General features: G+C 49.8%; 7 protein-coding genes across 7 annotated transcripts; 3 read left to right on the top strand and 4 right to left on the bottom strand.

Annotated features, from left to right (window-relative positions):
* Window positions 1–72: 72 nt before the first annotated feature.
* Window positions 73–1,939, top strand: BO83DRAFT_436806 (eukaryotic translation initiation factor 4E). The gene is made up of 3 exons (XM_025535983.1): window positions 73–499; window positions 593–1,345; window positions 1,410–1,939. The coding sequence occupies exons 1-3, from the start codon at window positions 465–467 to the stop codon at window positions 1,666–1,668; spliced, it is 1,047 nt and encodes a 348-aa protein (XP_025388856.1). The 5' UTR covers window positions 73–464; the 3' UTR covers window positions 1,669–1,939.
* Window positions 1,940–3,556: 1,617 nt separating this feature from the next.
* BO83DRAFT_443765 (Ulp1 protease) lies at window positions 3,557–7,958 on the top strand (the record flags this gene model as incomplete). The annotated part of the gene is made up of 9 exons (XM_025536462.1): window positions 3,557–3,605; window positions 3,656–3,768; window positions 3,885–3,991; window positions 4,051–4,131; window positions 4,197–4,254; window positions 4,312–5,495; window positions 5,600–5,998; window positions 6,053–6,118; window positions 6,169–7,958. The coding sequence occupies 9 exons, from the start codon at window positions 3,557–3,559 to the stop codon at window positions 7,808–7,810; spliced, it is 3,699 nt and encodes a 1,232-aa protein (XP_025388855.1). The 3' UTR covers window positions 7,811–7,958.
* Window positions 7,959–8,076: 118 nt separating this feature from the next.
* BO83DRAFT_377803 (gamma-glutamylcyclotransferase family protein) lies at window positions 8,077–8,978 on the bottom strand. Its single transcript, XM_025531094.1, has 2 exons — window positions 8,705–8,978; window positions 8,077–8,647 (listed from the first exon to the last, which is right to left on the bottom strand). Exons 1-2 carry the CDS (start codon window positions 8,730–8,732, stop codon window positions 8,106–8,108), a joined length of 570 nt encoding a protein of 189 aa, XP_025388854.1. The 5' UTR covers window positions 8,733–8,978; the 3' UTR covers window positions 8,077–8,105.
* A 153-nt stretch (window positions 8,979–9,131) lies between these two features.
* Window positions 9,132–10,374, top strand: BO83DRAFT_359338 (signal peptidase complex subunit SPC3). Its single transcript, XM_025529351.1, has 3 exons — window positions 9,132–9,421; window positions 9,547–9,620; window positions 9,704–10,374. The coding sequence occupies exons 1-3, from the start codon at window positions 9,276–9,278 to the stop codon at window positions 10,234–10,236; spliced, it is 753 nt and encodes a 250-aa protein (XP_025388853.1). The 5' UTR covers window positions 9,132–9,275; the 3' UTR covers window positions 10,237–10,374.
* Window positions 10,375–10,378: 4 nt separating this feature from the next.
* On the bottom strand, window positions 10,379–11,093 carry BO83DRAFT_14682 (YqaE/Pmp3 family membrane protein). Its single transcript, XM_025526210.1, has 3 exons — window positions 10,935–11,093; window positions 10,783–10,858; window positions 10,379–10,688 (listed from the first exon to the last, which is right to left on the bottom strand). Exons 1-3 carry the CDS (start codon window positions 10,981–10,983, stop codon window positions 10,529–10,531), a joined length of 285 nt encoding a protein of 94 aa, XP_025388852.1. The 5' UTR covers window positions 10,984–11,093; the 3' UTR covers window positions 10,379–10,528.
* A 603-nt stretch (window positions 11,094–11,696) lies between these two features.
* Window positions 11,697–13,185, bottom strand: BO83DRAFT_310942 (protein kinase PKP2; the record flags this gene model as incomplete). The annotated part of the gene is made up of 4 exons (XM_025527456.1): window positions 11,697–12,488; window positions 12,546–12,828; window positions 12,887–13,006; window positions 13,058–13,185. The coding sequence occupies 4 exons, from the start codon at window positions 13,183–13,185 to the stop codon at window positions 11,697–11,699; spliced, it is 1,323 nt and encodes a 440-aa protein (XP_025388851.1).
* A 759-nt stretch (window positions 13,186–13,944) lies between these two features.
* BO83DRAFT_14677 (uncharacterized protein) lies at window positions 13,945–14,365 on the bottom strand. The gene is made up of 2 exons (XM_025526209.1): window positions 14,196–14,365; window positions 13,945–14,142 (listed from the first exon to the last, which is right to left on the bottom strand). Exons 1-2 carry the CDS (start codon window positions 14,213–14,215, stop codon window positions 13,977–13,979), a joined length of 186 nt encoding a protein of 61 aa, XP_025388850.1. The 5' UTR covers window positions 14,216–14,365; the 3' UTR covers window positions 13,945–13,976.
* Window positions 14,366–14,517: the final 152 nt, after the last annotated feature.

Here is a 14,517-nt window from a genome sequence, read left to right as displayed (position 1 = left end):
TGGCTGGCGGGCAGCTGGAAGTGCTCGACTTTCCCAAGTTCTTTCTTCACTTCCAGAAACCGCAATTCCGCATTTCTTCTTCCCTTCCCTTTCCCACTTCACATCTACCAAAGTATCTACTGCTTCTTCCCCCCTCGACCTTCTCAGAACTTCCTTCGCCACGTTCACGATCACGATCACGATTCCTCCTCACCAACACTCGTCACTTTCTATCCCTCGCCTCGCCTCGACTACCGTCCTGACTGCTCCGCTCGCCGCGTCCCTTCTTGTACCCTCAATTTAATCCTATCTAGTAATTTTCAGACTTGGGTCCTGTGTCACTCGATCTCCCTTTATTGCTCGATACCTTCGTCCACCACCTCGAATCTCTTTCTCCTCCTCCCCTTCGCAAAACAACCCGACCGCCGGATCCTGTGTCCCCGGCTGATGATCGCTCGCTTTCTGGGCCGTCACTAGCTATCTCCATGGATAACGCAAACCTCTGGACTCGCCGATCCAAGTACGTCCCACTTCCGCACGATGACTTTGCCCGCATACTTGCGTGGCCGATGCGACCCAACTAACCTTCTTAATCTTTTGTTCCTGTCTACAGCACCTCCAAGTTGTCTCTGTCTATGACGGGGACGGACGGCGCTCGAGTTGAACTTCCCCGCGCCACCAAGCGTTTCGGCCCCGACAGCTCCCACGGCGGCCGGTCCAACCCTTTCAACGCTCTCTCCCCCCTCTCCGGCGGCGTGTCCTCTCCGTCTACAAACGCCTCCTCTGCATTCGGCCTGGGCTCCGGTGCCTTTGCGTCGTTTGGAACCCCCAAAACCCCCGGTGCACCTTCCGACCTGAAAACCCCCGGCGAGAAGCGCGAAAACCCTGTCGACCAGGCTTCCGCCGCCGAGGCTGGCAAAACCAAGGGCGTTGCCTTGACGCTCAAGGAGCACCCGCTCAAGTCCACTTGGATTATCTGGTACCGGCCTCCCACACCTAAATACTCCGATTACGAAAAATCTACCGCCCCGCTTGCATCCATATCATCAGTAGAGAGTTTCTGGTCGATCTACTCGCACCTAAAGAGGCCTTCTCTGCTCCCCACCGTCTCCGACTACCATATCTTCAAGAAAGGCATTCGTCCGGTATGGGAGGACGAAGCCAATAAGCGAGGTGGAAAATGGGTGGTGAGGCTGAAGAAAGGGGTTGCGGATCGCTACTGGGAGGACCTTCTCCTGGCTATGATCGGTGACCAATTTGCAGAGGCTAGCGATGAGGTTTGTGGTGCGGTTCTCAGTGTGCGGAGCGGGGAGGATGTACTGAATGTGTGGACCCGCATCGATGGCGGGCGGAACATCAAGATCAGGTATGTCATACGTAGACACATTGCCTTGGAAGCGACATCACGGGTTTACTAACATTCTCTGCAGGGAGACAATCAAACGTCTACTTAACTTCCCCGCCGACACCAATATTGTCTGGAAGAGTCACGATGACAGTATCGCCCAACGTTCGGCCATCGACCAGGCTCGCCAGGAGAAGGCCGCCGGAAACGCCGGCCATCACCACCATCACCATCACCATCACCACCATAACAACCACAACCACAACCAGCAACACCAGCTGGGCGATCGACGAAGAGTTACGGCGAATGACGAGGGGGATAAAGGAAAAGGCACGACATCTTGACATGCTTTACGTGGGTTATGATCCTGTATAGTAAAGGCCACACAAAAATCTCATTGGGATGATTTGGGATCGGGGCATTTAGGGCGAAATACTGAGTGATCTCGATTTGGGTTTTTATTTTCTGACCATTTTATTTCAATTCATGGGCGCTGCTACTGCACGTGGATATGCAAGTTTGGGGTGCTCGGATGGGATGAAGCGTAACTACTTTTATTATTGCTATACTTAGTATCTTCTTCTTCTATCTACTTCCTCACCTGCATGAATTGTGATCGGAATAACTAGTTATTGATCTGCTAGTGGACTTTTTCATATGACCAGACTAGGCGATCGTGCATGTAACTACTACAATTTTATTTCCCGCATGCTTTTGGTTTTTCATTAAATCCAATAATCTCGGGTCTTTTAGAGATCCCACGTGGAATTGGGTCGATTTTGTCCTACTGTCTACACCTATTTTCTTCCCTCATACGGGAAGCACTAAAACTAAACCCCAAGCGACAACTTCTTAAAACACCGCGATGAAGTTATTCCTTAACCCACACCGACACCATTCCCCGGTAGCCTTTTTCAATGCTACCAAGCCAGTCCTTCACCCACATCTTTGCTTTTTCAACTTAATACTCATTTTTTCTTTTTCTAATTATTTCCCCTATCTCTTCATATCTTACAAGCCCGCGGGTACTATCTCCATCAATTCTACCTACATCTCATGGGACCTAGATCTGAATATTCTGGATCGAAATCTCTGAAGTGGAGCCACGGCCAATATAAACCGGCCATATAACATCCTGCAGGCTGGTCTGCTATATTCTACGGCAGGGATATGATCTATCATATTCAATGACGGTAGGAGGGCATTACTACTGTAGGAATTTAAACCTGCATTACGGAGCAACTGTGTGTGGGTTGCGTTAAGGTACTGTGGTGCATTAGTTCCTTGGTCGTGGTAGGTGTATAGCTTGGAGCTGGAGTATGTACTTAGATACTGTGTCATGAAGGGAGGTGGATGCTTAGCTGGGGTGCTGACGTATTGATCCTGTTTAGTATCTGCTTGTAATTCTTGCAGCCCTTGAATGCTGTTTGTGGTTGGATAGGAGCATCTCAAGTACTAGTAAGTACTAGTATTTGAGGGCTTTCTATCCACTTCTAATAATGACACCACTACAGGTATAGATTTAAATATCAAGTGTTATTGTATGGAGATTGACTATTACCCTGATACTTTGGGCTAGGCTACTTGTAATACATTATTGTCTTTCTACCAGGTTGCTTTCTGGTAGTTTTACACCATTCCACAATTTTCGAGTGTTTTAGTCGGTCTAATCATGGTAGATAAGATTAGGGGCATCATTCGTAGTACTACTATGAATACTAGTAAGTAGCATTTACTTCGGTATGCGCAGGCACAATCATAGTAGTGATTGTATTAATACTAAGTGTATTAAGTAGTAAACGGGATATATATATCCGCAGACTGTGTTAATGCCCTCATCTACTACTAGGAATGATAACAGACATCATTACATCATGAATATGAAGTGTGTCAACTTCAGATGCTGCCTCAGTGCTGAAGGAAGTGTACTACTATATATATCGCAAAATGATACTTATTTGGCATCCCGAATGGTGAATACAGAGCCATACTGTAGACTATCTTACAGCAAATGCACGAGACACCACTAGTGCGGGCACTAGTGGCCGGACTAGAACTAGTCAGCAGATTTGTAGGGCTCCGCACGTCGGTGGGCAGAATCCTCCCACCGCCTTTTCTGGCCCATCCATGATGCATTTCTCTCTATCGCCATGCCCACTTCTGCTCGGTATTCGCCGAATATGAGAACCCTCTTGGCCTGTCTGGTCATGCAATGACCTCGCTCGTGACTACATGCCACTCTTCAAACAACTCTCAGACTTCCTCTCCGGCCGCACCTCCAGTCGACCCCCTCCTCCCCGCAAACCTCCCCCGATCCTGCACCCCCATCAGATGCGACCTCCGACCACATACAGCGGACTGAGACGTCCGGCGCATGGAATTCCGGTTCACCTATAGAATACGGATCTCTTCATACATCTCTTGAAAGTCTTGATCCGGTCACCGTAAGTATCCGTACTCCGCCCAGCACTTTTCAGATTACCATGCGATCATTCTTTCGCAACTCATGTCTCGGCCTTTAATTTTACATTTTCCGCTCTGCTAACACCGGCCGTGGTAGACTGCTTTCAGCAATGCCGAAGGACTTCGACATCCTTACGAACACCGACCTGTACGTCCACAATATCGCCAGACTGTTCCTCGATCAGATTCAGGAATGCGTCGCCTGTAAATATGGCCTCGCAATGCGGAAGCAGACCGAGTGATGCTAACTCGATTGGTATTAGGTCTGGCGACACAACACATGCCAAGTCGCGCCAGCGTTCCGAAGCATACGATGAACTTAGGTTGTTTCCTCCCAATAAGTGGTGCGTTCAATTTTGCGCAGTGGCCATATGAATATATGCTGATCAGCGAGATTCACTTTTTTTAGGAATGACCCCGGTGGAATCCCTATAGTGCCAGGACAAACAAAGAGCAATAAGCCCAAGGTATGATATGATCAGAACTGTAAATGCTTCTGTGCTCGTGCTGACAGCAGGAACAAGTCACCTTTCAGACCCGTGGATACGATATCGAAAGGCCGAGACAGTGGACCGGTTCGTGCACAAGGAAAACCGCATCGCCTACGGAACAGCCAGCCAGCAAATGTCACAGGATACGCAGGCTCTGAAAGACCTAATAAACGGCGCCGCCAGGATACCCTCGATTTCAGCCGTGGAAATTTCACAAAATCGTCTGACAACGATGTTGAGCACCCCGCTCAGGAGGCGCCCCGCATCGCCGGTCACCCACCACGTATGTCTCCTACTTTGAGCCAGAGTTCAGGGAAGCAAAAGAAACAGCGGAATAACAGACGCTCAAAAGTGGACGAGTACCGAAGCACTGAAAATATCGTGAGACCTTCCCGGATACAACCAAGCCCAAAGCGTGGTCCCTTACCCAACTTCGGAGCACCGTCCGATGATGACCGCGACGAACGTTTCACGAAAAATGCAACCAAAGAAAGACGGAGAAACAATTCTTTCAATGCCGACGTAGACTCCGGCGCCGAGCAGGACCGACCTTCCAAACATGAGATCCTACAAAGCGTCGAAATCATAAATGCGAAATCACAGGACCCTGCAAATAAGACAAAGATGGGTCTGCTTCATGATCCGGAAATCGCGGCAAAACCCAGAAGACGGGTGTCTGAATCGCGGGAGAGTCCCGATGAGCTTCAAGGGGCGGTAACGGTGCGGCCACCGCCCGCTCAAATTGGAGACAAGAGAGCTGAGCTTGGAAGTCAGCGCACGACAGGCCGTGAGCACCAGTCTCAAGACATCAAACCAACCCTTTTCGAAGCCTCCGGGCCAAGCAAGAAAGGGAAACGGAAGAACAAGAAGACCAAAGCTTCCGAAATGTTGAACCAGCGATCCTTCAAAGTGAAGTTCGTCCGAACTGGTCCTATCGAACTGCAGGCATCGGACGGCAAGTCCGTCGAGGTTTACGTCGACATGACAAACCGCGCAATCGCACTGTGTCAAGAGACAGATCCGGAGAACGTTTTTGAAGCGCCTCTTTCTAGAGTACGACAGATCCTGAAAGCAGAATCACCAAACAATAAGGTTAGATTAGTGCTATCGAAGACGTCGGAACTCGATAATCGGATCGATATCGAGTTCATGTCTTCCACTGTGAAGGAGGAATTCTGCTGTTTGTTGGGTGAGGTCGACGTTCGTGACAAGTCAAGGTATGTCTGTTCTCTGTCCTCCATTCGTGCCGCTTTCCTTTGGCTCTCGTTGCTGTTCCTGAATACTACCTTTTGCTATTGAACTGAGGCTGATATGAGAGTAGCGAATGGATGGACAAAGCGTTCAACAAGGCCCAAAGAGAAACTAAACAATCTACAAATGGAATTAAACGGCCATCATCGGAAAGCGGTCTTGAGCAAGTCCCGGACAAGCAGCGTGACACCACGAAACGGGTGAAGCTTACGGACAATCTGCGAGATGAAAACGGGGTTGCCGCTGGGAGACAGCCGTCGCCGCCGGCTGCCGCCTCTCGGGAACGTGCAAACCCCTCCCTTACTGCACCCAAGCCCAACAAGTCGAACCCATCGCAGCCTGAATCAAGCCCAAGCCGTGTGTCGAAGAGTGCCACGGACCCCGGTGTGGAAATTCCCGTGAAGAAGTCTGCGTCCAGCATCACCACCAGAGCCATGTCGCGTCTTCCTTCCGCGACTACTGTAGTGTGGTATGTATTGGCTGGTCAATATTCTGTGGTAGAAACGACTGACAAACATGACAGTGACGATAGCGATGATGAAAATACGCAGCCACCTTTGCCAGCTGTAAACACCGAAAAGTGGCACAAGTATGCAACTCTGCAAACCATGGTACTTATTGATGCTGACTATGTAGTAGACCCCTTGTCTATCCGCTAGTTGGGAAAAAGAAGGCCGAGGTGGATATTTACGACCTTGACCGACTGCGCGAGAACGAGTTCTTGAATGACAACCTTATCGGGTTCTACATTCGATTCCTGCAAGATCATCTGGAGCGCACCAATAGTGACGCGGCGAAGAGAGTCTATTTCTTCAACTCTTTTTTTCACGATACACTTATGAATGTCCCTCGAGGAAAGCGGGGCATAAATTATGACGGCGTGCAGAAGTGGACGAGGACCGTCGACATATTCAGTCATGATTATGTCGTGGTTCCAATCAATGAAAGTGCGCACTGGTATGTTGCTATAATTTGCAACTTACCAAGCCTGCAGGGGATTGTCCAGGAAGGGCTGGATCCAAATGAACCAACACAAGGCGAAAAAGAGCCTTCGGGGCCACCAGACAGTCAGGTTCAGGAGATCTCTGAAACGCCAGAGCCGGAAGTAGCCACCTATAAGGACAAGGAAGAAAAACACGCTAACGGCTCAGGCCCTACGAGAGCGGAGTTAGCTAGGCGATCCCTAGAAACGATGAGGATAGCTGATGGGGCTGGAAAAGACCAGCCTGCAGAGAGTCCTGCTGCAGACCAAGAGTGGCCTGAACTCGAAGCTAGCCCAGAACGGCCTTCCAAAACTCTTTCCAGTCTCACAGAGAACGCGACGACGCCCGAGAAGCTTGGTACGAAGGAAGCTGCTCAACTGCCCGAACCATCAGCTAAGCCTCGCAAACAAAAGGCAAAGCGAGCGGGCCCTAGATACGACGTCTGCCAGCCAATCATTATTACTTTTGACTCGCTGAATGTGCCCCGTTCGCCAACAATAAGCTCCCTTCGTGAATATCTATACGAAGAAGCCAAATCTAAGAAGGGCGTCGAAATCGACAAAGGCCTGATCAAGGGTATGAGGGCCCGGGATATTCCCCTGCAGCCCAACTATTCCGACTGCGGTCTGTATCTTCTGGCGTACCTGGAGAAATTCGTCCAAGATCCGGATGTGTTTGTCAGGAAGCTTCTTCAGAAGGAGATGGATTCGAAAGACGACTGGCCTCCGCTGAAGTCCGGTCTCCTCCGACGGCGACTCCGCAAATTCCTTGACATGCTTTATGACGAGCAGGAGCAGCTCAAACGCCACGAGATCAGTGACAAAGACACTATGGTGAATAAAAAGCCAGTCTGTTACCTACTCGGTAGTCCCGTGCTGGAGGGTGCGGAGAGCGAAAGCAAACGCTCACCCCGGAAAAAAGGGCCGTCGAATGGCTCGGAGGACCTTGCTCAGGCTGTGAATTCTGAACGACAGTCGCAAGCCGAAGCGGAACCTAGCGCGGGCCAGGACAAACCTAAGGAGATCCAAAGATCACCGGTAGTGGACACCAAAGAGTCACGGCACCCCGAAGCATCTCCCGAGAAAGATGTTGTCCTAGTCCCAGACAGTCAGCCGGAGGCAGCGCCACCTAAGACCAAATCCAAACCATCAAAGCCACGACGACAGAGTCCGGAGTCGGAGACACAGCCGCGCACCGTTGTCCACAACAAAGAAGATGCTCCGGAGGGCCATAGTCCTGACGACGGTGTGAGAGTTGTGGCAGTCGAAACCCAAGTACGAGGGACACCCACGAGGTAGTCAGCTATGCACATAGTAGTAACGAAAAGCACTATCTCTAATACCTATCTTATGCACCATTTGTTTTGTCCTCTTTTTAATCTGTGCCATCCGCACGCAGGCGTTTCCGGAACACTAGGGAGGGGAGGGCTGAGTTGACAGTTGCATTAGATACCAAGCATTTGCATACGAGTGATTCTGTGGAATTCAAGATGAGGGGTGACATGTATTGTTATATATCGATATGTGATAGAATCGGATGATCTGACCTGATCTGATCCAACCCAGCTGAAACTATTCTTTCTATGTCTACTACCTACCAATCCCTCTCATCCGCCTGCACCCACCACGCCATCTTATCCCTCTTGAACGCCTCAAAATCCCACTCCGCGTTCTCTAACCGCTCCTTTCCAGCAGTCCACACATACGTAACGGCCTCTACTTCCTCCCCTTCCTTGGTCTCACCGCTGCCCTCTGTCTCCGCTGCACCTAACACCTCTTGTATCTCCCCGGTACCACCCTCACCTTCACCCTGCTGCTGATGATTTAGAACCCTCACCCTAACCGCCCTCTTCTCATACTCACTCCCCTCGAACCGATCCAATCGATACACGTCCCCGTCTGTTAATCCCCACACTACTGTGCCTAGCACAGATGCCTCATCACCGGTAGCAGTATCACCAGATGAAGATGAAGATGTGGTGGGTATAATACCCGGATAATCCGCATACCGGACGCGATGGCGTCGATAGCCATGCAGTATTGCCGGCTTGATTGTCAGGAGAGCCTTTTGCCATGGTTCTGGAGTGGAGTTGCCGTGGATTACGCGGTGGAGGATGGGAGGGGCCATTAGGGTTCCTTTTGAAGGAGATCTTAGTAGGGATAGAGTGGAGGAGGAAAAGGGGGCGTGAGTACCATAGAAGAAGAGGACATGGTCGCCCATTTTATGTGCTTTTATCTTGTAATGTATATTGTTTGCGTGGTCTAATTGTGGTGTGGAATTTGAGAGAGGGGAGGGAGTATGCGGGGTTAAATGGTGGTTGATGTTGATGTTGAGGATGTGGTGTGGTAGGTGTAAGTAGGTAATAAATTGGAGAAAATATTGTAGTGATAATTAAGAATGATGAATATAGATATATAACGAGAGTATATGCGACTGTCTATAATGACCTTGCGCGCAGCAATCCAATCCAACGAGGAAATGAAGTTGTAGCAAAAGTGCGACAGACAGTACGTATCGGAGATACAACGATAAAGTGACTGATGCTTATCGATAAGCCAGCCAGCCATTTCAACTCAACCAATCCCGAAAAAGGCCCATGTGGCTTCAAGCTCCGCCCATCTTTGTTTCTTCTTGATTCCCTTTCCAAATACAAGCCAGCATCCTCGCGACATCGCAACTTCACAGGGAGTTATTCTCCCTATCTTCCTTTTTCATACTCCCCCCCTTCTATCCCGAGATCCTACTTATAGCACACAGGGGAGAATGCATTCAACCCTCAACCGCGCCCAAGGCGTCTTCGGCTTCTTCACGACCGTCGCTCTCTTCGTCGCCGGTCTCGCTGCTCTCAGCGTATTTCTCTATCCTACTGACGATGTGACGTCTAGTGTGAAGTTGCGCGATGTGAAAGTGTACGTTCCCCCCCATATTTTACTCTTTCCAACCCAATCAATCCCTCCGATACCTATACACCACCCCCCATAACATCCACATCCACACCACCAATAACTAACCCAACCCAACTCCAACCCAACAGAACAAAAGGCCGTCCCCACTACTACAGCACACGAAAGGAAGAATATGCCGCCATGAAATTCGATCTGGACGCTGGTACATACATCCCCACCTCCCCTTTCTCCCCAACACCACCACCACCATACTAACCCAACCCTCCCCCCCCCCAAAAAAAACAGACCTAACCCCCCTCTTCAACTGGAACACCAAACAACTCTTCGTCTACGTCTACGCGACCTACCCCTCCGACTCCACCAACCCAACCACCTCCGCGCCCTCCCACTCCGTCATCTGGGACACCATCATCCCGGCCCCGGAGTCGCCGTACTCGTTTAATGCCCTGCGCGAGAGATTCTTTCCTTCTGCATCGTCTGCGAATAAGAAGCGCAGTACGAAGAAGACTTCATCTTCCAGTAAGACTGCCAGTAAGAAGGGGTCTGAGCCTGGGAAACTGAGACTCCGCGATCAACGGGCGAAGTACTCCATCGGGGATGTTTCGGGGAAGATGGCTGAGAGGGAGAACGTTACGCTTTCTGTCGGGTGGAATGTGCAGCCGTGGGTTGGGGCGCTGTGGTGGGCTCCAAAGACGGGGGGTGCGATGAGGACGAAGGGGGATGTGGGCACGAGTAGGGCTTTTGGGTTGCCGGCGTTGAAGGGGAGGAATGTTGGGACTGGGACTGCGTCTGCGTCTGCGACTGCTGGGGCGGTGTAGGTGGGGGAAGTATAGTGAGTTGTTTATGTAGGAGGGATGGTATAATTGCATTGGGATTGTTCTTTGTTTATTTTGGGTGTTTTATTTATTTATATTTGGAAGGCATGGGCTGGGTTTTAGTTTTTGAGGTTGAGCATGTCATCTACTTGCATTGTAGAAATAAAAGAACCTCAACTCCAATTAATGATGCTATCGACACTAGTCACTCTTCTAAGAGCCTCGTAACATAACAATACCTGATCAGTCGAATGTAAAGGAAACAGAAACAGCCATGTCCATTCAGCATCCATTATCAAGGGATCGTGCCATACGTCGTGTGATGATTCCCCCCGCGCTGAATCCGCTCGGAATAGACTCCCGGCGCGCGACGTGGTGCTTCGCCTGACCCTGCGTTGCGATTGGCGTAGTATACGTATTCGAGATAGAATGCGTGGACATGGCCGGGGAGGTACCTGCACAATGTGAACTCGGTTAGAACCCTTCACTTTTAGAAAAAACACTGCGAAGGCAAGAAAGTATGGTGGAAACGAAGGATGAGGAACTAACCCGAGAATCGTCAAGAGTATATTGATAAGCAGATCAACACTGCAACCCGAGATCATAAACACACCGAGAGGAGGTACTAGATGAGTAGAAAGATTAGCTTCAGATTCAGATTTATGAAAGAGTGTGAGAACGTAAGTAGAGGATCTGCATACTGAACAAGGTAATCAGAATCAAGCAGAGCATGGAGCAAGTTCCAGCCATTTTAGTTGATTTGAAGGCTATCTGATAACGGCAATATAGTAGTAGTAGTAGTAGTAGTAGTAGTAGTAGTAGTACTGATTAGGACCGTGCGGCAGACTTGACACGTTTGCTCGAGTCCAAATAGGTACCCAGGAAGCTGAGGGATAGAATCACCACCAGCAGGATGTAGATGTAGATGGGGACGTTGTCGTCTTTGTTGGAATTGAGACGCTTCATTGTATATGAATCCGAGAAGAGAAGAGAGGATCGAATCAGTCACAAGGTTTCACAAGTGTTTTTTAGATCGACGTCACCGGGACGGGAAGGTGGTACTGGAGGATCAAAATGGTTTCCCAAGTGTTAATCAGCCTTGTGAGCCAGCGCCACGGGTAGCAAGTCACAAGGCAAGTTGAGAGTATGAGAGAACAACACAGCAGCCGAGTTGAGCGATCAATCCCTTGCCAGGCCACCAACTGAACAAGGCAGAAATATTTTTAGTTTGGCCTGGAATTGCCGGGATCTCATTCCGGCTGACGTCATCCCGCAAGCTGCCGCAAATGGGCCGCGCTTGCCTGTTTGGGCTTAAGGCCGAGCTACGGAAAACCTGGGGTAAGTGGGGAGTTTCAACTAGTAGATAGGAGATGTTAAGGGTAGGTGCCATTGTTGCGGTTGGTGTTCGTTTAACGTGTATATTGGCAGGTATATAAGACTTAGCCTCTCCGTACTTCGAGCCTCTATACTGCATCAATCGACGCACGTGTCGTCACCTGTTCGTTCTTGTTGCCGAGTTTCGAGATCTGCAGGAACGCATCCACTCCGTAACCTTCGAGGCTGTGGAGCTCCAAGCTGCCCGCCCAGTACTCGGCATACACTCGGCTCATGGGCAGACCGATCCCCAGACGTAGATTAGGAGGCCGCGAGGTCAGCGAATCCAGCGAGCTCTCGCGGAATGTGTCCCGATCCGCATCCTTTCTTTCTGTCGGCACGCACAGCTCCTGCATGGTGGCAGCCATGGCGGGAACCTGTCCCAGGTTCTGGAGGTGTGATGTGCTGTAAGGGCCCTTGTTGAAAGACCACAAGTATGGCAGAACCTTACGCGGTATGCCGCCACCCTGATCTGATACCCGCAAGATCACATGCTGCGGGGCCTCGCAGATGAGAACCTCGATAGGCGGCGGTTTCTCCGTAGAGTCCCGGTATCGTTCACTCACAGCTTGGATCGAATTGCGGAGTAGCTCACCGATGATATACTCCAAGTGACTCAGCATGTAAGGGAAGGTGGCCTCAAGGTGACCCTGCACCGAGATTTCTGGGATCTTATCCGATCCACCGTTCTGACGCAACATATCCTGCGCCAGCTTCCCGCACCGTTCAGCGACCTCTTTCGCGTTGCATCTGAGAAATACCTCCCCGACGAAGTCGGCATTTAGATCTGTGCGGTCTTGGGATCCAGGGAAGTGCCACGGAGAGTTGAAGGTTTCCGTTAAAGCAAGATGTTGCTCGGCGATAACGCGGCGTGAAATTCTCTATTAAACCAAATGCATTAGTTGAGAATCATACCATCCATCCAGACAAAGTCTTACCGCTCGGAGAAGTGTGTTCATAAAGCTGTCCAGCACATCTGACGGGACGAGCTCGCGGCACTCCAGAACACCCGTTGCGAGTTTGGGAATCACAACGAGGTGTTCTCGGAGCGTTTTACGTAGGATGTCGCAGAATTTGTCATTGTCATCCAAAGTCTTTATCTCTGGGATGGTCCGAAACCGCTCAAATGCCTTATAGTAGAGCTCGTACACCATGGACAGGTGGGGATTAGCCACCACCACATACGGGAGTCGTTGGATATCTCGTAGACGATGTGCAAGTCTAGTGAAATATTAGAGTTAGTTGAAATCGTCAACTGCAATGGAACAACCGCACTAACCTAGTTGGAAGCTCAGTTCGTACGTAGTTGGCCGAACTGATGAGCCGGGATTCAGTCAGGGTTCGTCCAAAGAAGGTTAGCTGTCGCAAACTGATAGGACGGATGTCACGCTCAACCCATCTGCAAGCCATTAGCATTGACGCCCGGCAAAATGTGTCAAGGATAGCCTACTCGTCCAAAGCCGATACCGGTCTCCACGGCGGTGGACTGTGAGCTTGCTGAGTGGAATTAAATCGTATTTTTGGAGTGCAGCATTGACGAAGAGCCCGCCAGCGACGAGCTGAATGACTCCACGCCATATTGCTGTGGTTTGGACTGAGTCAACGGCTTAAGCGCGGGTGTGGCATGGAGGGGACCGTATTACGCCAATGCAAGAACGGACGCGCATCAAAAGAGCCACACGAGATCAAGTTCCGAGAGAATGGTCCATACATGGCTCTGCAGAGGATCAATTTGGTCCACGACCGCTAAACTCACAGTGGCATGACATGGTTCCTGATGGCAAATGCGGCCGGTTTTCCAGGCGTCCGGGCGGTGAGAGCTTTAGGCATGTGACGTGCCGATGCTCACATGTAACGGAGAACATGAAAGAAAGCAATCATCAACCCATACTATAATATCCCCTTTTGAGAGTATTCGTGTCAATCTTGTATAACTGAAAACTCCTCAATCCGAGGTCAGATTGGTACTGGGTAGAAGTTAGGGATACAGTACAGGGATGCTGGTGCTGGTGCTGGTGTTGCCTAATTAAACGGAGATCTTCCATTCCACCCGATCGTGGACTAAGAGCGGATGGCGTTGGGAAGAGGTCCAAGCCTAATGGAATAGAAGGATAATTGGTAGGAAGAGCACGAAGTAAGAAAGAGTAAGCATACTTAAGTGAACTACCAATAGCTATATGATACATTATTTCCCTCTCACTATTTATTTATTAGATGCCGGATAAATTCTTTTTCAAATCATCCTCTTTTCGGTCAATCGGAAATGCAGCATCCTTATGTTGCGCTCGGATTTGGTCTAGTTTAGACAGTGGAGCGTCATAAAAAAAAAAATGCACGGGTGATATCACGCTTGGGTAGGTGGCTACTGGCTAGCTACTACTTACTGCTGTACAGTAGTCCCTAGGTATCAGCCTTGCCTTACTTGGTCCTGCATAGTAAATAAGATAACAGAATGCGGGCCAACGCCAGGCAACTGCCAGGAGAAGTTGACCTAGTAGCCGCCTAGAGTAAAGCTGCAGATGGCAAAACCGGTAACTGCCCTTTTGTTAATATTTATATTCTCTTTTGTGCAGGTCGTGCGTTCACACAACTCATGACAGGGGAGCATCCATCAAATGCCCATAATATGGCAATGGAGTCAACCATCGTACGAGGGTAAATGGAAGTGACTAGTAGTATGGTCACTGTTAAGTAAATCCACCTTCCTCAAGTCAACAAGCCATATGAATTAACCCCAATCCATTGAGTAAAACTACCATCAAAGCAGCGAATAGAGCAGTAACAGGCAGTGAAAAGAAAAAGAAGAGGAAAGGTGGTGGTGTTGGTTGGTGCTGGTTTGTTAGGGGAAGTACCAGAAACCTCTTAATAATAAGGGCTGCTGTGTCCCGCATGGCCGTTATTATTGGGTTA

Source organism: Aspergillus eucalypticola, assembly GCF_003184535.1.
Source record: "Aspergillus eucalypticola CBS 122712 chromosome Unknown BO83scaffold_10, whole genome shotgun sequence".
NCBI classification, from domain to species: Eukaryota; Fungi; Ascomycota; class Eurotiomycetes; order Eurotiales; family Aspergillaceae; genus Aspergillus; species Aspergillus eucalypticola.
This window is presented reverse-complemented; position numbering and strand designations above follow the sequence as displayed.

Bases quoted from the DNA above. Each gene is read 5' to 3' on its own strand.
- BO83DRAFT_436806 (XM_025535983.1), top strand. From the start codon at position 465: ATGGATAACGCAAACCTCTGGACTCGCCGATCCAA. The intron at 500-592 runs GTACGTCCCACT...TCCTGTCTACAG, and splicing joins CTCTGGACTCGCCGATCCAA to CACCTCCAAGTTGTCTCTGT. The intron at 1,346-1,409 runs GTATGTCATACG...CATTCTCTGCAG, and splicing joins GGGCGGAACATCAAGATCAG to GGAGACAATCAAACGTCTAC.
- BO83DRAFT_377803 (XM_025531094.1), bottom strand. From the start codon at position 8,732: ATGGGCGACCATGTCCTCTTCTTCTATG. The intron at 8,648-8,704 runs GTACTCACGCCC...CTCCTTCAAAAG, and splicing joins CCATGTCCTCTTCTTCTATG to GAACCCTAATGGCCCCTCCC.
- BO83DRAFT_359338 (XM_025529351.1), top strand. From the start codon at position 9,276: ATGCATTCAACCCTCAACCGCGCCCAAGGCGTCTTCGGCTTCTTCACG. The intron at 9,422-9,546 runs GTACGTTCCCCC...CCAACCCAACAG, and splicing joins AAGTTGCGCGATGTGAAAGT to AACAAAAGGCCGTCCCCACT. The intron at 9,621-9,703 runs GTACATACATCC...CAAAAAAAACAG, and splicing joins GAAATTCGATCTGGACGCTG to ACCTAACCCCCCTCTTCAAC.
- BO83DRAFT_14682 (XM_025526210.1), bottom strand. From the start codon at position 10,983: ATGGCTGGAACTTGCTCCATGCTCTGCTTGATTCTGATTACCTTGTTC. The intron at 10,859-10,934 runs GTATGCAGATCC...CTACTCATCTAG, and splicing joins GATTCTGATTACCTTGTTCA to TACCTCCTCTCGGTGTGTTT. The intron at 10,689-10,782 runs GTTAGTTCCTCA...CACATTGTGCAG, and splicing joins ATACTCTTGACGATTCTCGG to GTACCTCCCCGGCCATGTCC.
- BO83DRAFT_14677 (XM_025526209.1), bottom strand. From the start codon at position 14,215: ATGCTCCCCTGTCATGAGTT. The intron at 14,143-14,195 runs GTGTGAACGCAC...ACAAAAGGGCAG, and splicing joins ATGCTCCCCTGTCATGAGTT to TTACCGGTTTTGCCATCTGC.